The sequence below is a fragment of the Nicotiana sylvestris genome, chromosome 11 (assembly GCF_000393655.2).
Source record: "Nicotiana sylvestris chromosome 11, ASM39365v2, whole genome shotgun sequence".
NCBI classification, from domain to species: domain Eukaryota; kingdom Viridiplantae; phylum Streptophyta; class Magnoliopsida; order Solanales; family Solanaceae; genus Nicotiana; species Nicotiana sylvestris.
In genome coordinates, this window is record NC_091067.1 from 97469274 (window position 1) to 97492438 (window position 23165).

General features: G+C 37.9%; 1 protein-coding gene across 1 annotated transcript; it reads right to left on the minus strand.

Moving 5' to 3' along the window:
- Window positions 1-18849: 18849 nt before the first annotated feature.
- LOC104240026 (protein FEZ-like) lies at window positions 18850-21204 on the minus strand. The gene is made up of 3 exons (XM_009794803.2): window positions 20788-21204; window positions 20064-20365; window positions 18850-19689 (listed from the first exon to the last, which is right to left on the minus strand). The coding sequence occupies exons 1-3, from the start codon at window positions 20972-20974 to the stop codon at window positions 19039-19041; spliced, it is 1140 nt and encodes a 379-aa protein (XP_009793105.1). The 5' UTR covers window positions 20975-21204; the 3' UTR covers window positions 18850-19038.
- Between the last annotated feature and the right edge of the window lie 1961 nt (window positions 21205-23165).

Below are 23165 nucleotides of genomic sequence, written 5' to 3' on the forward strand. Positions count from 1 at the left end.
AAGTTCAGGAATGATAGGAATAGACAAGAATCACGTGATGATGACAGGAGTTTAAAGGCACGATTCGGTGGATATAATTTCAACGTCTCTACCTCCGAGCTCGTAGCTGTTTTAAGAAGCATGGGATATAAGGTACGGTGGCCGAAAGAAATGCGGTCAAACCCAAGTAGACGCAATCCGGACCATTGGTGCGAATTTCACAACGATCACGGGCACAAAACTTCAGAATGCAGATTCCTGCAAAGTGAAGTAGATCATCTATTAAAGCAAGGATATCTCACTGAGTTATTTAGTGAGAAAGGAAAACAAGCTTATATGAAGAACAGACAAGAACCACCACAACCTCCTTCACCCAAAAGGACAGTGAATGTCATAAGCGGGGGAGAAGATATTCATGGCATAACTTACACAGCTTCAAACAAGGTTTCTAAGGTAACAATTACACACGGAAAACGGGTGCGGCAGGTCCTTGACAATGAAAGCATTTCGTTCGATGACGCAGATAACGAAGGAGTGACAACTCCACATAATGATGCACTGGTAATATCTTTACTTGTATATGATACTAATGTAAAGCGAGTTTTGATTGATCCAGGAAGTTCTGTAAATATTATATTACTAAGGGTACTGCGGGAAATGCAAGCTGAAGACAAAATGTTACCCAAGGCGCACACCTTGTCAGGTTTCGACAACTCAAGTGTAGTAACAAAAGGTGAGGTAATACTAACAACTTTTGCTATGGGTGTTGTGAAGGAAACTAAATTTCAGGTAGTTGATATGGAAATGGCCTACAATATGATCATGGGAAGGCCATGGATACACGATATGGATGCTGTCCCATCAACCCTGCATCAAGTTATCAAATTCCCATCACCATGGGGAGTTTGTCAAATACGTGGGGATCAGCAGATGGCCAGAAATGTCAACGCTGTAACAAGTACGAGCGCCGTAAATAAAGCAAAATAGCAATTACAGGAAACAGTTGAAAGTAAAAGAGATCAAACTTCAACTGAACAAGAGAAAACAGATTTGGACTCAAGGCCTGACACAATTCAAGAACCTGAAAAGAACGAAAGCATCAAAACGACGATTGAAGAGCTTGATGCAGTGACGTTGTTTGATCAACAGCCTGAACGGAAGGTTTATATCGGGGCTAATTTAGACACGAACATGCGAGGTATGATAATCGAATTTTTAAAAGCTAACTTAGATTGCTTTGCTTGGTCCCACGCTGATATGACAGGGATACCTCCAAATGTGATGACTCACAAACTCAACGAGGACCCTTCTTTCACACCAGTAAAGCAAAAGAAACGGAAACAAGGTGCTTTCAAGAACCAGGTGATTCAGGATGAAGTCCAAAAATTATTAAAAATCGGATCAATCCGTGAGGTAAAATATCCAACTTGGTTAGCTAATACGGTGGTTGTACCCAAGAAAAATGGTAAGTGGCGTGTTTGTGTAGATTATACTGATTTAAATAAAGCATGTCCAAAAGATTCCTTTCCCTTACCACATATAGATCAACTAATTGATGCGACCGCATGTCATGAACTTTTAAGTTTTTTAGATGCATACTCAGGATATAATCAAATCAAAATGGATCCTGGTGATGAAGAAAAAACTTCTTTCATCACAGACAGGGGGACTTATTGTTATAAAGTAATGCCCTTTGGTCTCAAAAATGCTGGGGCAACCTATCAAAGGTTGGTCACCAAAATGTTCCAAGAACATTTAGGGAAAACAATGGAGGTATATATAGACGATATGCTCGTCAAAACCCAGCAATCTCATGATCATATTTCTCATCTATCTATTACTTTTGAAATTTTGCGAAAATTTAATATGAAACTCAACCCAGAAAAATGTGCATTTGGAGTTGCATCAGGTAAGTTTTTGGGTTTTCTTGTTTCTAACCGTGGTATTGAGGTGAATCCTTCTCAGATCAAAGCAATAGAAGAAATCCCGGATATCCTTACTAATAAAAAGGAAGTACAACGATTAACGGGAAGAATTGCAGCTTTGGGGAGATTTATTTCCAAATCCTCAGAAAGGTGTTTTAAGTTTTTCTCTGCACTTAAAAAGCAAGATCATTTTGAATGGAATGAAGATTGTCAGCAAGCCCTTAGAAATTTGAAAACTTATTTGTCAAAACCACCGTTGTTGGCAAAACCGAAGGCAGGGGAAAAACTTCTTATTTATCTGGCCGTATCTGAAGTCGCGGTAAGTGCTGTTTTAGTCCGCGAGGACAACGGTAAACAAGCTCCTATTTATTACGTAAGTAAGTCCTTATTGGAAGCTGAGACACGATACCCACAACTAGAAAATTAGCATTAGCTTTGGTCATGGCATCTAGAAAGTTAAGACCTTATTTTCAATGTCATCCCATTGTTGTAGTTACTGCTTTTCTGCTTCGAAACATTTTGCATAAACATGAACTTTCAGGAAGATTAGCAAAATGGGCTATAGAACTAAGTGAATATGAAGTTATTTATCAACCCAGGACCGCTATAAAGTCTCAAGTACTAGCTGATTTCGTGGCTGATTTTAGCCAGGGGATGCATTTAGAAGCAGAAAAAGAATTATTAGTTTTTAATGGTGCGAACCCGGGGACTTGGGTTTTATACACTGACGGTTCATCTAATGTAAAAGGGGCAGGCTTAGGAATAGTCCTCGTACCACCTGCGGGTGAGACCATTAGACAGGCTATAAAATGTCATTCTATAACTAACAATGAAGCAGAATATGAAGCTGTAATTGCAGGTTTAGAATTGGCACGAGAACTCGGCATAACACAGATTATAATCAAGAGTGATTCTCAACTCGTGGTTAATCAGATGCTGGGGACTTACACAGCCAGAGAGTCACGAATGCAAGAATACCTCGCAAAGGTACGGGAGTTAGTAAAGCAATTCCAAACTTGGAAAATAGTGCAAGTCCCAAGAGATGAGAATGCAGAGGCAGATGCTTTAGCAAACCTTGCATCCGCAGCAGATGTGGCAAACAATACAGATGCTTCAGTCATACATCTATTTCATTCCATTCTCGAACCTGACAAAAACGAGGTAAATTTTAATCATCTAACATGGGATTGGAGAAATGAAATTGTTGCCTTTTTACAGCACAGAACCGTGCCTAATGACAAAGGAAAGGCTTTCGCGCTTCGCAAAAGAGCTACACGATATTGTTTATATCAAGGTAATCTTTATCGAAAGATGTTCGGCGGACCACTAGCAAGGTGTCTCGGCCCTTCTCAAACCAAATATGTCATGAGAGAAGTACATGAAGGACATTGTGGGAATCACGCAGGAGGACGGTCACTGGTAAGAACGTTAATTCGCACAGGATATTATTGGCCTAAGATGGAAGAAGAGGCAACCATTTTCGTGTCCAAATGTGATAAATGTCAAAGGTACGACAATAATATGCACAGACCAGCTGAGTTACTACATACTGTTTTAGTCCCTTGGCCCTTTATGAAATGGGGAATGGATATCGTAGGTCCACTTCCACAAGCGAAAGGTCAGGTAAAATTTCTACTCGTACTTACAGATTATTTCACTAAATGGGTAGAAGCAGGGGCATTTAAACAGGTACGAGAAAAAGAAGTTAAAGACTTCATATGGCGCAATATAATATGCCGCTTTGGAGTACCAAAGGAGATCGTATGTGACAATGGACCACAATTCATTGGAGCACAAGTTACAGAATTTTTTCAAAGTTGGCAGATCAAAAGAATAACATCTACGCCATACCATCCAGTGGGGAATGGACAAGCGGAATCAACTAACAAAGTTATTATCAATAACTTGAAAAAGAGGTTACAAGATTCAAAAGGTAATTGGCCTGAGGTGTTACCCGGAGTACTATGGGCTTATCGTACAACGACCAAAACAGGCACTGGAGAAACACCATTTTCGATGGTTTATGGTACGGAAGCCTTAATACCAGTTGAAATAGGTGAGCCAAGCACACGGTACGATCAGGCAACGGAGGAATCTAATAATGAAGAGATGCGGGTTAGCCTAGATTTACTTTAAGGAATAAGAGAGGCTGCACAAAAGCAAGTAATAGAACGATATTACAACAGGAAAGCACGCCTCAGATTTTTCAAAATTGGGGACTTTGTGCTTAAAAAGGTTTTCCAATCTACAAAAGCTGTTAACTCAGGAAAGCTAAGTCCAACATGGGAAGGACCATACAAAGTTCGTGGCATTGCGGGAAAAGGAGCATACCAGTTGGAAACAATGGATGGTAAAGTTTTACCCTCACATTGGAATGCTGTCCACTTAAAAAGATATTACTTTTAAGAAAGTACCTACGGTCAGGTATCATCATGTAAAAATTCTTCTCTTGATTTTTTAATATTTTACTAACGATTTTAGATGCTAGGCTAAATATCCTAACTCGTGCCAAATGATGAGTCACAACCTGCAAGGCAAAATGGAGTATGCATAAATTCCTAGCCCAGGGTTACAATTAATCTGATGGAAATACACACGAGTTAGGCAGTCTTCATCTATAATCACATAGTCGAGTCCCGTATATCTTTCTGTTTCAGGAAAAGGGCCAAAGTAAAAAGAAATAAACAAGTGTTCGAGGCTTCATACTTCACCGCTCAAACACTTGGGGGACTACATATTATACACAGATAGGTGCAAAGAAACAGATACGAGTATCGAATAAAAGTCGGCCAAACTGAAGCAAGTGTTGAGAAGAAGTTACGAAGTCTTCAGCATTCATGAGAACAACAGAGTCATCTCTCAAACTCATAAACAAAGTCACCTCTCAAACCCTTCTTAACATGTAAAGATAGGGTCATGACTATGTACTGAAACAGGTTATAAAAAAAACCTTGTTTAGTTTATGTTATTTACAAATCTGTTACAAGAAAAACAGTTACGAGAAAAGTTGTAGATGTATTGTAATACATGTAACAGTCAAACACTTGTTAAAAGTTTATGAATGAAAACTTGCCAAAGTTGTTTCATACAAAACGTGTGTTTTCCTATTACTTTCATCGTATTTTAACACCATTATGAAGTTGAGACGTCTTCTTCATTAAGTGTCGATAAAATAAAAGGGCCCTCTTTTATAAGCCTCATGTCAATAAGTCATGGGAGAATCATAAAGCATTTTCAAAGGATAAAAATGCTAAAATAAGTAAAGAAAAGGCAAGAGTAGAACACATTGAAGTTTTAACAAACTTCTTGATCTAATTAAAAAAAAACTAAGTAGAAACTTAGTCAATAAAAGTTTATACAATTGCCCCATTATGATAACTGGGGACTTTCACCAAAAAATCCCTTAAAAACTAAGGGATAAAATCATCATTCAATTGAAGGGGTTAGTACATCAGAAGTTGCAATATGAATTTCACTTTCAGCCACAGGCACGGTGGCAACTTCTGAAGAAGCAGCAACAGGAACGGTTTCAGCTGAGCTTGAGGGGATTGACACGGAAGTTTCAACTTCCATAGACTGGGTTGTAGAAGTTTCACCCTCTGAAGCTGGAATAGCAACATTTTCAGGAACTTCAAGGGCAGGAGAAGGAGTATCAGTAGACTGTTGGCTTTTCTCGATGGTATCTATGACTTTAGCCAGTTCAGACTGCAAGTCAAAACCCTCTTGAGCAGCTTCCGTCAAAGCATCACGACGAGAATTCAGAAAAGCCCAACTCACTTCTATGTTGAAATTTTCCTCTAGAAGTCCATATTCCTTTTCCCACATAGCAAGATCGTTTTTTAAAATTTGATTTTCAGCTAAATGGGAATCAAGGGAAGCTTCAAGAGAAGCATGAGAACTCTTCAAGGCTTGAATCTCGACAGAAGAAGTCTGTAAGTCAGCCTGAGCTTGAGTTAAGTTTTGCACTAACTCTCCTGCATATTCTTCCTTTTTAGCCAAAAGTGCCTTCAACTCTCTAACTTCTTCACTAGCTCTGGATAATTGTTCTGATAAAGAGCATTCCAAAAGATCTTTATCTCTTTTCAATTGGCTTGAAGAAGCTTTGACTGTTGCCAGCTCAGAAATTAAACCACGGTTTAGCAGCTCTAGGAGGTTTTTATTTTCTTGCAACTCTTCTATAGCCCCTTGAGCATTTTCGAACTGCTCTTTCCAGTTGTTTGCTTCAAGTTGGGCACCCCTAGCAATTTCCTCAGCCTCGTGGACAGACTTCTCAGACTCACGAGCTTTTCTTTCCAGTGAGGAAATTCTTCTCATTAATTCCGTGCTAATAAGGTTAGCCTACAGAGGTAAGTCATGGAAATGAGAAATTGAAGATAATTTTAAAAAAAAAGAGAAAAAAAACTTGTTGGTTGAAATACCTTCAAAGTAGAATGAACTACGTCGTTCATCAAAGTTAAGCAGCTATGGCTCTCCATCTTCTTCTTCTCGATATCACCAATGAGAGGTTCAAGCCAAACATCGGCTCTGCCAGTCTTCCTCAGGAGGCTATGATTGGCAGGAATTTCCAAAGTAACACTTCTCATTGACATATTTCCGCTGCTAGAACCTGTCTCTGTATGATGAACAGAGGGAAGAGGAGCAGCGGAGGGAATAGAAGGAATGGAGGGAAAAGATGTCGAAACCAACACCGGAGCAGAAGCAGGTGCGGTTGAAGTAGCCAAGGGAACAGATATAGGAGCAGTAGAAATTGGCAAACAAATGGAAGGTGTTAAAGCTGGTAAAGAAACACTTACGGTAGGCAGAGGAATGGAGGAAATAGGAACAAGTGAGGAAAGAGGAGCTTCGTCAAAAACAGGTCCGAGCTCGCCACTCTCGAAACCACTGTCAAAAAGGTGCTGAATTGATTCATTATTATCTCTTGGTTCGGCATCCTCATCAGATTGAATCAAAACAGGCTCGGTGGCGGAGGTACAAGCAGGAGTGTTTTCAATTTCATCATCAATGACTATTCGTCTCCTGGCCCTTGGCCTGGTAATTAGGGAGGTACCCTCCTCTTCTTCTTCAGAACTTTCCTTTGTAGCTTTTCTTTTAGGCAACAAGGCTCGAGCCTTATCTAAATCCAGAGCAGCATTCGCAGACATGCGAATGGCCATAGCTACTTCAGCTGTCATTCCTCTAATGCCAAATCCTGATTAAAGAATGGATATACATGATTAAAGTTGAGGAAAAAGTGCTTAACATGTAAAACAAAATTTTGTAAAAGAGGGGATACCGTGTGTTTTGACTTTCCAGCCATGTAAGGAAGAAATTGATTTCCAAGTTCTTTGCTCCCTAGTAGCAATTTTCAAAAGTGAGTCTACCCAACCACGAAAGTTGGGAATAGGTTCCACATCTCCCATGGTTGCTACAAAAAACCAAGAAGGGACGAGGTTAAAAAACAACATTCTTTTGAAATTCTCAAAAGTAGGTACGGTAAATAAGAGAAAACTTACGTTCAAAATTCCACTTCTCAGGAAAGGGAATATTTGTTTCACCAATCAAATCCACTGTACGGACAGCAACATAACGGATATACCATCCACGATCTCTGTCATCCTCAGGGTTTACCAAAACTTTTTTGCTCCTTGCAGTTAAGGTGAAAACCCCATGGCGTATTAAGTTGGGATGGTATAGATGAATGAGATGAGAAAAGGTGAAATTGACATTGGCCTTGGATGATAAATATCTCAAACAAGCCACTGTTCTCCACACCAATGGACCAATTTGGGCCAAACAAATGGTAAAGAAACGACAAAAATCGAGAATAACTGGGTCAATCGGAGGATTAAAACCCAAAGTGAAGGGGTAAGTGTAAACAGAAGAATACCCATTTCTAAAAGAAGAAATTCTTTGATTTGGGGAAGGAATTGACATTCGAAGACTATCCTTCCAATTACAATCTCTTCTTATAGTGGGGATTGTAAGCTCGGTTACTAATGTTGGGTAAGTATCGGCTCTTTCTAAATTTTTAATTTGTTTTTGAAGAGACGTTTTGTCACTTTCAAAAGACAAATCACTGCGAACTATATCATCAACTGAGGGTTCTTAAGAAGTATCAAGAATTTCCCTACTCTTAGAAGAAGGGGCTTTTGGAACAAAACTCCTTGAAGAAGAACCAGAGGAACCACCTCGCGTAGATTCTAACCCTGTTCGAGGCCTACTTCCTCCGCCTCTTCTGTGTCTAATAGGGGTGTTGGGGAACTGATCTAGAATTGGAACTTTTTTACGGTTAGGGTTTGAAGAAGACATTGTCAAGAAGAAGGTATGTGTCGAAGATTAGTGAAGAAGACAAAGGAAGACAAAGTTATGTGTAAAATGGGAACCGTCAACTTTTTAAGTATAATGATGAAAAGCCTATAATAAAGGCAGCTATCACTTCGTAAATAGTGAGAATGAAGAAGTCTCGAAGAAGGGTATGAATAGCGGAATCAATTATAAAATGACACATGGACAGAACATTAAATGGAAAAGACTGCTGAGACGTTAGTACTGTCATGAGCATTAATTGTGGCAAAAGTTCTTTTTATATGAAGATCCACTTCCCAATTATTTAATTGATAAAAAAAATGGAAAGTGGGGGGACTATCTGTATTGGGAAAAAAACTGAATTTATATTAAAGAGGATGTGGCATGACACGTGGATTAGTTGAATGGTCAAAGAACAACAATTGACTAAGAGGCATGGTGAAAACAGCCACGGGAAGAAGAATTTAAATAAGCACGAGACGACGTATAGATACGAGTCTCGTACCAATTTAAATTATTTGCAGCCAACGGATTAGAAGGCATTGAAAGCAAGGATCAGATGACAGAAAGGAGTCCAAATTCATTATTAAATGTCTGATACGTTATAAAGTTGGTATTTAATAGGAATGATTGTATAACGGCTTATTTAATGTCATTTATTGTTCATGATTATATCATTAAAACTGATGCTTTATTCCTTTACCTAGAATGATCTATAAAAGGAAGAAGTATCATCATTTGTAAGGACACGAGATACTATTGAGAATATACTGAAATACTTATCTATTTACCCTCTACCATTGTTCTCAAAAGTATTTTATTTTTTGTCTCCTGATTATCAGTAATCCGAATTTTTCTTTTAGCTTTGACCAAAGACTCAGATTTTTGGTTAAACATTGACTATAACAATCAAATCAACTAAGCCTTTTGGATTGAATATATGAATCAAAAGAGAGAGGCTCAGGAAGCTGTATCATCAAAAGATTTTACATTTTTTATTATCTGTATATCAGGTTGCACAGTTATGCTGACACTGATGCAAACCATTAAATAAACATCACTAAAATCAGGAGTCCGGAACCAAAATGTGTGGGAAAAAAACTGGGCACCATAATATATATAACGCTCTGGCATACGCTAAGAACCAAAATGTGTGGAAAAAAACTGGGCACCATAATATATATAACGCCTTAGCATATCGCGCTATACCTTAACGACCGATTGTCCAAAAGAACCACATTTTAGTTCCGGAATCGTAAAAACAGTATGATCGTTAGTAGATGAGTCAAATTAAATCTCTAGAATTAGAAATGACTATCGAAGAGTACCTGAATAGTGTGTGGGGCTTATACTAAGGCTGCAAATTCAAGAAATTTTTTTCTTTTACTAGTGTTCTGTTTTCAAGATGTCTCCCGCACTATACTTCCTATCCTCTGTTGATTAAGAAATCTGCTATTTGGGGGCCTACAACTCAGCCTTTGATTTCTGTTTTTTTTTCTCCTTTTTTTGTTGGTTTTATTTCCTCTTCTGTCAAATGGCTTAGATGATAAAGTTGTTTCAATTGGCATACAAAATCCTAAAAAATTGTTTGAATTTCCAGAATCCTCACCTTGCACCTGATGAATACAAGCAGTGTGGAGAAACCTGAAATCCAAAACTGAAAAGGAATTTTAAAAATTTTATGGTATGAAATTATAGTCTATATAATGTGAATTATAAGTTAAGAGTATTCATTCAGTAGAGTAGCCTTGAAAGAAGCAAGCCGATTCTTCTTTCGTGTGTAGTGCTTTCGTTAAGTATATCTTTCTTTTCCTAAGCTCACAAGCAATTTCATCTGGGTAAATTCCAGTATAACTATTTAATAAAATATTTACCACTAATCATCAGAGGAACTAATATGGTGTCATCACACACGGTTTTGCAAACAAAAAAAAAGAACCTTATATCAATATATTTTTATTTTAAAAAGTTAATTGTATATATATTAGAAGTCTAACATCTTTTGTGTTGGTAAAAATACAATTACAGTTAAAAAATAAAATGAAGAAAATAAAATATCTTCAGACTGATGTGAGAGTATCTCGCTCTCTTTAAGGGGATTCAAGCCCATTGCAGCAAAGTCGTCATTGGTCCAACAGTAATCCTCTTGACTTGTCTTCCCAGGATACAACAATCCGATCACATTGTATGACTCAAACAAACTGTGGACAAGTTGTTGAGTCCAAACTCCAAAGCTCCACCAAGATGAACACCTTCCTTCAACAAAACTAAAAAAACTCTCTTCTTCTTTTTTCACAACTTTAACCTCACTTTATTGAAACACTCTACAATTATTTCCACCCCACATTATGGAAGAAAGAGTCCTATTTATAGGTTAAGAATTCTTCCTTGAATTAAATTAGAAGAAAGTGGGGTAATAAGTTATGAAATTATGGATAACATGGGATAATGGTTAAATTATTATGTAATTAGTAGTAGAACATGGGAGATGAGTTACAAAAGAGTTATGGTCATTTTCTATATCATGGAGTAGTGGGAGTTATTGCATATTTTTTTAATAATAAAATGCCATTATACTAACATTCTCCCACTCATTTTAATATTAAAATAAGAGAGTTTAACCATGAAAGAGAGACTATCATGCATAATGAAGGTGTGCTCTGCATTGAACCTCCACTTAAAAAAACAACGATTTTTACTCCAGAATCAGTAGTGGTCTCAGACTTGAACTATCACTGCTTTAGGAAAATAAATTATCACTGCTTACACATTATCACGCCCCGACCACGAGGAGAGCGACCGACGCTCAACCGAGATAACCCGGTCGAGCAAGCCTGCTAGATTGCTTTCTACCCAACTTACTCATAAATAAAGAGATGGTCAATCTCACTAATTAAATCCAAGAGGATTCATGAACCACACTAATTCCATTGCCATTAGATACTTCATTTTAAAATCTCAAAATACATACACTTTCATAGTTGAAGTGAAACAAGTGATTCAACTACTACAAGACTGGTTTGACTTTCCCAACACGATATTCAACCCACAATGTGTCTACGAAGTCGCTAATAGATACAAAAGACTACAATGATAGTGTCAGCAACAAGGCTCTAGCTATACCTCAAAACATAATACACACGGAACAAAAGACGCACGACTCCGAAATGAAGTGGGGCTGACCAAGTCGGCTGAGAAGAGAGTGTACCGCTATCACTGGTCAATGCCTCTCATTGTGGAACCACCTGCACCTATTAAAGATGAAGCATCCTCGACAAAAGGGACGTTAGTACATATCGAATAGTACTAGTATGAACACTAAAACACCTATTCAAAGACTTGGAAATCCAACATGAATATGATGAATCATGGTAACAATAAAAGGGGCTTAGATAGTCGTTTAAGTCAAGGCAAATTTATTAAGAGCTTCCAATAATATTTATAAATTTCAAGTCGGGGATCCTATGCAACCACCTTTATACAAAGCGGCCTTGCCGCCTCACTCCAATGTATGCCGGTGTTGGTTTTGCCCACAGGTTCAGGGCCATATACAGTTTATTGTGACGCATCTCGTATTGGACTTAGTGCGGTGTTGATGCAGGATGGCAAGGTCATTGCTTATGCTTCGCGACAGTTGAAGATTCATGAGAAGAATTATCCAGTTCATGATTTGGAGTTAGCAGCCATTGTTCATGCACTGAAGATTTGGAGGCACTATTTATACGGCGTGTCATGTGAGGTGTTCACGGATCACAAGAGTCTACAGTATTTATTCAAGCAGAAGGAGCTAAATTTGAGGCAGAAAAGGTGGTTTGAGCTATTAAAAGACTATGATATCACCATCTTATATCATCCAAGAAAGGACAATGTGGTGGCCGATGCTTTGAGTAGAAAGTCAGCCAGTATGGGCAGTCTTGCATATATTCCGGTCCGTGAGAGACCGCTTGCTTTGGATGTTCAGGCTTTGGCCAATCAGTTAGTGAGGTTGGATGTTTCTAAGCCCAACCGTGTGTTAGCTTGTACAGTCGCCCATTCTTCATTATTTGAGCGTATTAGAGATCGACAATATGATGATCCTCATTTGTGTGTCCTTAGGGACATAGTGTGGCACGGAGGTGCCAAGCAGGTTACATTAGGAGATAATGGAGTTTTGAGGATGCAAGGTCGAGTTTGTGTGCCTAATGTGGATGGACTTCGAGAGTTGATCTTAGAGAAGGCCCATAGTTTCCGGTACTCTATTTATCCAGGCGCTGCTGAGATGTATCAGGATTTGCGACAACATTATTAGTGGAGGAGGATGAGGAAGAATATTGTCGCATATGTGGCTCGGTGTTTGAATTATCAGCAGGTAAAGTACGAGCATTAGAGAGCTGGTGGTTTGTTCCAGAAGATTGAGATTCCTGAATAGAAGTGGGAGCGTATCACTATGGACTTCGTTATTGGACTCCCACAGACTCAGAGGAAGTTCGATGTAGTGTGGGTTATTGTTGATAGCTGACCAAGTCAGCACATTTCATTCCTGTGGCAGTTTCCTATCCTTCTGAGAGGTTAGCCGAGATCTATATCCGAGAGATTGTTCATCTTCATGGTGGTCCGTGTCTATCATTTTGGACCAAGGTACGCAGTTTACCTCACATTTCTGGAGGGCAGTTCAGAGTCAGTTGGTAACACGGGTCGAGTTGAGCACAACATTTCATCCTCAGATGGATGGGCAGTCCGAGCGTACTATTCAAATTTTAGAGGATACGCTCCGAGTTTGTGTTATTGACTTTGGAGGCTCGTGGGATTAGTTTTTGCCTTTGGCAGAGTTTGCCTACAACAACAGTTACTAGTCGAGCATCCAGATAGCTCCTTACGAGGTTTTATATGGCAGGTGGTGTCGGTCGCCGGTCAGGTAGTTTGAGTCAGGAGAGGCTCGATTGTTGGGTATGGATCTAGTACAGGATGCCTTATACAAGGTTAAGATCATTTAGGATAGGCTTCGTACAACTTAGTCTAGGCAAAAGAATTATGCCGACCGTAAGGTTCGTGATGTGGCATACATGGTCGGCGAGCTGGTGTTGCTTCGGGTGTCGCCTATGAAGGGCGTGATGAGATTTGGGAAGAGTGGCAAGCTTAGCCCTAGATTTATTGCCCTGTTTGAGATTCTTGATCGAGTGGGAGATGTGGCTTACAGACTTGCGTTGTCGCCGAGTTTATCAGGTGCATCTAGTATTTCATGTGTCCATGATTCAGAAGTATCACGGCGATCCATCCCACATGTTAGACTTTAGCACTGTCCAGTTGGACAAGGACTTGTCTTATGAGGAGGAGCCGGTATCTATTCTAGACCGAAAGGTTCATTAGTTGAGATCGAAGAGTTTCTTTTCTGTTCATGTTCAGTGGAGAGGTCAGCCCGCCGAGGCAGCTACCTAGAAGTTTGAGTCCGATATACGGAGCCGATATCCCCATATTTTCTCCGACTTAGGTACTTTTTGTATGTCCGTTCGAGGACGAATGGTTGTTTTAGAGGTGGAGAATGTGATGACCTAAAAGGGCATCACTCATTTTGAAAGTAAATTCTGTGTTCCGAGGCATTAAAAACCTCTTTTTGTCTCACCTTGATTAGCGTGCATAGTCCATACACAATTCCGGAAAGCTTTTATGTGAAATCTAAGAAAAATAAGGAAATTATCTTTTAAGATTGATTAAAGTTGACTTTGGTAGATACTCTTGGTAAACGGATCTGGACTCGTGATCCGAAGGTGTTGTAGGGTCCGTAGTAAAATATAGGACTTGAGCATATGCCCAGAATCGGATTCCCAGGTCCAAAGCCCGATAAATAAATTTTTGAAAGAAATTATTTAATTGAAATTATAAGAATTTTTGGAAATGTAAAGATGTTTGAAATTGATTGTATCGGACTCGTATTTTGGTTCTGAAGCCCAGTATAGGTCTTATATAATAATTAAGTTGAATCTGTAAAGTTTGGTAAGAATCGGAGTTCGTTTAGTATAAGTCGGACCTTTATTTGAGAAAATGGAAATTTTGATGTTCTTGAGTGATTTCATGAATTTGAGGTGTAATTCATAGTTATTGATGTTATTTTGATGTTTTGATCGCACGAGCAAGTCCATATGATATTTTTTAGACTTACGTGCATGTTTGGTTTGAAGCCCCGAGGGCTCGAGTGAGTTTTGGATAGGCCGCGGAGTATTTTGAACTTAGGAGCAACAGCTGATGTGTTGCAGGTCTGCAAGCTTCGCATTTGCGACTAACCATCGCATTTGCAATGACTGGGCAGGGGGGGGGGGAGGTGTGACCTTCTCATTTGCGAATCTCCATGTCGCAAAAACGACTCCAACAGTGATCGCAATTGCGAACGATGGTTCGCATTTGCAAAGTTAACAGGGCAGGCCTACCTTCGCATTTGCTAAGCTTGGGCTGCAATTGCGAGTTCGCATTTGCGAACCTGACATCACAAATGCGATATCTGCGCCTGTGTAAAATCAAACATAGACGAAATTTTCTTCATTTTTCAAACTTCCTCCAACTCTAAGCTCTCTTGGGCGATTTTTCAAATAAAGGTTCTTCTCCAAATCATAGGTAAACAACTTCTAACTTATTTTCTTCAATCTATAACATCTTTTCACATGATTTCAATTCAAAATCAAGGGTTTTTATGGGGAAATTGGGTGTTTTTGGGTAGAACTTAAGATTTTTGATTTTTGGGGATTTGGACCTCGATTTGAGGTCTGATTTTAAAATAAATTATATATTTGCATTCGTGGGTGAATGGGTAATCGGATTTTGGTTCGAACCTCGGGTTTTGACCATGCGGGTCCGAGGTCGATTTTTGACTCTTTGGAGAAATCATTAGAAAACCTATTTTCATGCATTCGAATTGTTTCTTTAGAATTTATTGATATCGTTAAGTAAATTGTGGCTAGATACAAGCGAATTGGTGGTGGAATCGAGGGGTAAAACGGTAGTTGAAGCTTGATTGTATTCGTGGTATTGAGGTAAGTGTTTGGTCTAACCTTAGCTTGAGGGACTAGGAGTTGTGCCTTATTTGCTATGTGTTAATTGTTGAGTACGACGTATAGGTGTGGTGACAAGTATCTATACGTCGGTGTCAAGCATGCCCGTGAGTCTTATACTGTGATTGATGTGACTCCGTTTTGTATTATCCATGCTTAATAGGATGATTTCTAATGTTGAACAAGGCTTGTGGAAGTATTCTTGGTAATTGAACATTGTAGAGCATTGGCTCAAGTTGAGAATTGAGTTGTGAAGTAATTGTGGAAAAGAGAAAAGGTTTATGATATTGTCTCCCTTTCCGGGATGTTATTGCTTTCGATATTAGTTCCCTTGCCGGGATGTTATTGCTCATGATATTGTTTCCCTTGCCGGGATATTATTGTTATACTATTGTTCCCTTGCCGGGATTCAATTGTGATTTTATTTATTCCCTTGCCCGAATTGCTTTGTGATTGTTGCTTGGGTAAGGATGAGTGTAAAAGCACGAAGGGTGATGCCATGCGTGATATTTGTGAGTGAGTGATAATGCACGGAGGGTGATACCGTGCCGATATTGTAAATGTAAAAGTACGAAGGGTGATACCATGCCATGATATGAGTGATAATGCACGAAGGATAATGCCGTGCCATGATTATTTGAGGTAAAAGCACGGAGGGTGATGTCGTGCCGATTATATTGATTCTTATGGTGAGAACTGGAGTAAAAGCACGAAGAGTTATGCCGTGCACTTGTGATTGTGCTCCTTATTCTTGCTTACAGTTGAATTTTGGTACTTCGTATCCTTCTTTACTGAATTTCTGTTTGTACATGATATTTCCCCCGAGCATGTTTCCCTTTCCCATCTTTAACTGCTAGTTTCTGTCATCATTACTTGTTGTATATGATATCACTGCACAAGTTTACTTGGTAGTCTTGTCCTAGCTCTGTCACTACTTCGCCGGGGTTAGGTTCGACACTTACCAACACATGAGTTCGGTTGTGCTGATACTACACTCTGCATTGTGTGCAGATCCCGATGTTGGAGCTTTTGGACCACAGTGAATTTGCTGCCTTCAGTCCATCAGGAAACCCGAGATAGTCCTGTAGGCGTCCGCAGGCTTTGGCGTCCCCTTCCTAGCTAGTTTTTCTTCTGTTCTTTACTATTTCAGAGACAGACATGTATCTATTTTGTTCGGACCCTATTTGTAGTATTCTTAGATAGTCTGTGAGATTATGACACCAGTTCTAGGTGGATTATGTTTATGGATTTGTATCGGTATTATTTTAAATTGTTATATTTTATTCTCGCGCTTTATTATTTTCGTTGTTTATAAAATGTTAACTCACAACTGTTAAAGAATTAATAATGGAAAGGGTAAAATAACTGGAATAATTGGCTTGCCTAGCTTTCACTAGTAGGCACCATCACGACCCTCGAGGGTAGGAAATCCGGGTCGTGACAATTTCTGCCAATTCACTATGATGACCTTGGGGACGGGGTGCAGTTTCATCAAAGTGTGACAAAGGTTGATCCAAGACATTTTGAGTTTGCAATTTGGATAGACCTTGGAGATTGCTGCTTCCATAGTCCAACAAACTTGTTGCTCCAATTTTTACAAACTAAATTTTTTCTGATTTCCATACCTGCAAGCATATGTTTCCTTCCAAAGTACCCAATATATAACAATAGAAGTAATTTGAAGAACAAGTTTATGTACATTATTAACAGAATTTTCTTGCCACCAAGAGTTTAACATATATCTAATAGGGTGTTGGTGATATTTAATACCAAGAGGGGAGCCAAATAGTTTCCAAAGATAACTGGCAGCAGTACCTTCAATGAAGACATGGTGCATTGTTTCATTTTTAGGACTTGCACAACAGTTACATTTAGAAATAATTTATTTTCCAAACTTTGTAATAATCTTATCAAATGGGAGCTTACCTTTCCAAAGCCTTCAAGTAAGAAAAGAAATTTTAAAAGGGATACAATAATGCCAAACCTTATTAATGAATTGTTGTTTAGGTCTGCTGGATCTTACCATTTGCCATGCAGTTTTGTTGGAGTATTTGCCACTTTCCGTGAGATCCCAGTAGAGTTGACCCACTCTATCCTGATTACCAATCTCTACAGTAGAAATTTGTTGGGCTATATGGCCAGGTAAAATTCCATCAGTTTGTGCATATTCCATGTGCCATTGATAGTGAAATCTTTAACAAGGATTTTGGAGTTTGTGTTATAGTTTGGAACCAGATCTGCTAGAGGGTCTTTGCCCGACCAATTATCCCACCAAAAACTATTAGTTACAGAGTTAACTTGCCAACTCATGTGCTTTTCTACATTTTGCCTCACCTTTAGCATATGCTTCTAAGCATGAGAATTACCTGATGCCCAAACTTTAGTCACCATGTGAGATCTAATGCAATATTTGTGTTTCACAAAGGTAGTCCAAAGAGATGCTGTAGACCTAAGTCTCCACCATCTTTTAGTAGAAAAAGTATTACAGATGTCCTCCATCTTTCTAATACTAATGCCCCCTTCATCAATAGGAATACAAAGATTTTCCCAAGAGCTCCAGTGGTACTTCTTATGTTCAACATTGGTACCCAAAAAAAAATTAGCAAGGTTTTTTTCAATAAGTTTAAGCATACTTTTGGGAGGGTTCATAGCAGAAAGAGTGTAGATTGGCAAAGATTGGAGGACCATATGATAGTAGCTTACCTTGCCAACCATTAAGCCTTTTAACCACCTTACTAACCATATTGTCAAACTATTCAATCTTCTTTCTGACGACATAAAGGGGACAACCAAGATAATTGAAATGGAATTGTTTGTCCATAAAACCAGAGCACTCTCTGATTCTGTTAATCCTGTTGGCGAATGTCTTAGGAGTTGTCAAGAAAAAACTTTTGTTCTTGTTAACAAGTGGACCTGAGCTTTTTTCATAGTTCTTGATCTGTTTCATAATCAACTTGGTAGATATGTTCAAATGATTAATTTTAGGTCATCTAAAGATTTCTTCATGTAACTTCCCATGAAAGGTAAAATTTGTCATACTAAAAATAAGATAGGTTCATAATCAGAGGCGGAACCAGGATTTGAAGTTTATGGGTTCAGGATTTTAAATTCTTTAAGTTACTGTGTTCTAAATTAATATTTTATACTTATTCAATAAATTCCTTAAAACAAATACATAGTTTGCAACAAAGCCATTGGGTTCGGCCGAACCCGTAGCTCCTACTCTCCTTCCGCCCCTGTTCATAAGTACAATAGGTAAAGATGATATGATCGTCGTTACACTGTCAATATATATAATTGAACTGAATTTGAGTGTTCATTTACATGACAAACTGGTAACTATGCATTTAAATGATCATTAAGAAAACAACATCTCAGATAGGCAGGCTATTTTGGTTGTGAAATAATATTGGACATTTTAATATATACATGATTATTAACTTGCTTGTAAAACTCGCAATAGTTTAAGGGTTACCACGTGCGATGGCTATATGTAAAACATTATCTAATTCAGAAAAGAAGGCAAGGACGAGAAGAATTAGTAAGGATAAGACAAACAAAAGTAACTGCCGTAAAAGCAAAAAGATATTTACTCTTGGCTAAAACCTTACAGGAAAGGAAATGATTTGATTAGTCCAGACTCAAGTTTGAAAGCCTACATTAGAATTTTCACATTGCTAAGCTAAAAACTGAAATCAATTCAAATAGCCCCTAAAAGAGGAAAGGAAAAGACATAAGAAAGAAAAGCTAAACTTAGTGCTTAAAACTTGGAAACAAAACATGACTAGGGATTAGTAGCTAATTAAGGGGTCAAGTGTAACACTTGTTAATTAATTAGTAGAATAACTAGTGGACATTTCACTAGGACAAGGTGAAGAATCCCATAGCAACTTTGACTTATTCCATGCATCAATATCAGCATTAACGGGAAATCCAATAACAGATCTAACATTTCCCCACTGTTCTTGCATATGATCCACATTCACATTTGGTAATTCTTTCACCAAATTTCCTGCTTCTTGAATTTGATTCTCTTCAATGTTCTCTGGTAATGTGATTGAAAAGTTGTTATAATCTCCAAGTATGGAGGATGACATGTTTAGTAGCAAAGAAGAAGCATCAATATTTAGGTAATTGGTATATGAATTAGAGAGTGTATAACTTGTGGTGGAGTCATGGTTTGAGATGGAAATTTGTTGAGGAGGTCTATGACTAGTAATCATTGGATTTATGATTCTATAAGGAGATAAATCTATTGGAGAGAAGCTAGCCATGGATGAGTTTTGTAAGTCATTACTAAATTGGATGGCTGAACTTGTACTTTTGGCTATGAATGACATTTCATTTGGAGTGAAGTGGTTACTTGTTTGAAAGTGTGGTGTGGTATTTGAGGATATTTGAGGGGACACCCAAGAATGAGAAAAAGCTCTGTGTGTATTGGAGTTAGCTTTCTTGAAAATCCTACAAATTGCCCATGAGTCCTGGAAAAAGTCCAAGAAATATATTCAGAATTACATATTAGTAAAATAACCCCCACAAAAAGATAAAAGTGAAAACAATAACTAGGAATTTAGGTTCTATACTAGAAGTCATCCACATTTTCAAACGATTGTGAATTTTTCAAGATAACTGCCTTTATATGTGATTTAAGGCTATCTCGTGTCTTTTTAACACCTTTAATTACCATGGTCTTACACATACAAACTAGTGTGCCTTTAGATCGACTTAGGATATGACAAAATTGTATTTCAAATAAACGTAACTTTTCTCTCATTTCTAATTTTATCTAATTTGGCATAACAAAAGTTAGAAAAAAAGAAAAGAAAAACTAAAAATGGAGTTTACATAAGCTTACATTAGGAAGCATATTTTTGTCCAAAAATCTCTTTGGTGTGGTAGAGTCAGTGATGGAAGGCAAGCGAAACTCATGCATCATCCAGTCAGTTTTCGTCCCTTTAGCTGCTCTACCTTTGTAGAAAACCAGTGATTTCTTTAAGCCAATGCATTTTGAACCTTCAGAAGAGTAAATTGGCCTGTCAGTTCCTGTGGCTTTCCAAAAACCAGCCCCAGTTACTCTATTTGGCCTTGTACTATTTCTGTACTTTCTATCCCTTGGACAGAAGAAATACCATTCTCTCTCTCCAATAGTTGCCAACTCTGTTTGCAAAAGGTAACAAGGAAGCAGTTAGCTAATGTTCCATCTTTTATGTACATGAAACAATTAAAGAAATATACAAAGACCTAGGACAACATGAAAGTACAAGATAAAGTTTCTTTCAAGTGAAGAAAAATAGAAAGAGAGAAAAGATATGAATTCCAAAACTAAAAGATCATGTTATTTATATCAATGAAATCTTGAAACAAAGTATATGAACACCGACACGCCTGGTGGAATGATAAACATTTTTCACCATTAATAACAAGATATCTCGAGCTCTGGAAATGAAGTTCTCTTTGGTAGAATGAGCTGGTGTTTTACGACGCAAATCTGGATTACCCGGGCCACTGGTTCTGGACACGGAATGATTAAACAAAGATAAAATGAAAGCATAACATGAATAAAATTAAGTTTTTCTTACTTGGAAGATCCCATGGATCAAACTTATAGATGTCAAGTTGCTTAATAAGCTCAATGGAGAGAGTTTTGTGCTGTATCTTTCTCCTCAGATAAAACCCTACTAACTCTTCATCTGTTGGATGAAAACGAAACCCTGGTAGCATCATTTCATCTATTTTCCCATCTGTTTCATTTCTCTCTTCCATCATTCTTTTTCCTTCTCTAAAATCTACCCACAACCCTTAAAGGAAAATTTCTCTTCCCCTTAAAGAATAGTAAAAACCCTAAGTAGACAAATTGTTCTTCCCTAAGCAACTAATTTAACTCATAATTTTTTTTTTTAATTTATATTAAAGTGGAAAACATGATAATGAAACTCAGAAGAAGAAAACTATTTAGGAACTGTGGGAGGGTATTATGCACTTATAATTAAGATCAGATAAGCTCAAGAGAGAAGTTCAAGTTTAGAATAATATGATCTTCACTTATAAATTGGAAAGCATTATATGCTTCCCGAGGACGAGGAGGGGTCTGCCCCCCGAAGGATAAGCCACTTTTTATGGTGACTTTTAAAGCCTACTTGTTTTTCGTGACTATCTCGTTTGAGTCTTATACAAGCTTACAAATTTTTTGTCACACTCCAAATTAAAGGCTCTCTCTTGAGCCAATAATTTTTTCAAATATATCCTTGTTGTTTCAATTAGTGGCGTTAATTAAGTGAAAAAATATAAGGGAGGTGCCAATAAATATTGATCGTGATTTAGAAGAATATGTATACAAAAATATTATTCTGATAAGGCTATTAAATGCCGATAAGAATATGTAAAAATCTTAAAAGATAGATAATATGGATCGGAGATACATAATAGCATTATAATTAGCAACACCTATCAAGAAACCCTAAGGTCAAGAAAATGGATACCTAGAAATGAATGACTCATTTCTCACTTGAATGCCTTGTTGTGCCCATTTGTTATTTGTTTAGTCCAAAAGGAAGAATCTCAAGAATCGTATATTAAGCCCTTCTGGGGATTATGATACAAGTGGGTTTTTCATGACTTTATTAAGCTTAAGACCATGATTATTTTTTTGCAGGAGCTAAATAATGTGTATGTCAAGACAATACAAACTTTCATAAGTATATATATTTTATGAAGTAAGGGTTCGAATAGCTATTTGGCACGGAGCAAAAGCAATTTCCAAGGCAAAAGCACAATATTATATTCAGGTGTTAAATTCTCTGTCTAAGACTTACGAGTTATGATTAATTTAATTGATTAGAAGCTATGGTTACTCAGGATCCAAAAATCCCATTTCCTTCTATTCCATTCTTTCTCAGCTTCTATTCCACTGACTTGTCAGACGATTGAATATATATTCAATTTTGTCTTAAGTAATTGATTGATGAAAGATTCTCCAGCTAATGTAAGGGGCATGTAACGAAATCTGAAAGGGTATTTGAGGGATATCACCAGTCCTAAGTTGGAACAGTGTAAAATACCCATTTGGCCTTTTAAGATTAAATTAACCAAGAGCTAGCCTTTAATTTTGTCAAGATTCGTGGACTTTCTCTTGCATCCCCACTTTGAACTTCTTGACATTTTCACCCTTGAAACTGTATACGGGTAAAACCGGCCTCGAAGTGCATCCCGGTCTCCGACATGATAAGCCAAGATCGAGATATGGTAATAGGGGACTTAGAACGAGGTAGGGATCTTATCAATTTTGAGTCCAGACCATAACGCCCACCCTTGAAGATATCGGGGTCGTGATTAAGGATCGGTCCTGGCCTTGTTCAACTTCGAAGAACATTGTCAAGCTCGGCCAACAGAAGGCCGTGATATTCGTAACCGACTGATATAATGGCGGAGATCTCGGCATATACCGACGTGAGATCAGCAATCAATTAATTAGGGGATTTTTACCTTTTATAGAGGTGAACCTACTATAGGGTTTTCCTACTATATAAAGGGGGTATAATTACTTGTAAAGCACATTGTAACACGCATTCCAAAGCAACATATTGTTATTTTCTTTCTCTAAGCTTTTGTTCTTCTGTATCTTAATATCGATCAAATTGCATCCAGTTCAAGTGTGATTGACTTTCCAGGATTGTAACTGCTCAAGTCTTGTGGTTTGAATTTACTTTATCATTGTTTAATTCAACTGCAACTTAATTTATCGCTTTGTGTCAAGTTAATCCATGTATCCTTAAAACCACTTACAAATTCAATTGTTATCCGATTTTAAGGATAAACAGTTTGGTGCCCACTGTGGGGCTAAGGATAATAGTGGCTATTTGATACAAATTTTCATAACACACTCTACTTTATACTTGTTCTTTGAAGTGTCTCTAATTTAAGGTTAAAACTCAAAAATGTCAAAGTCTCAATCAACACC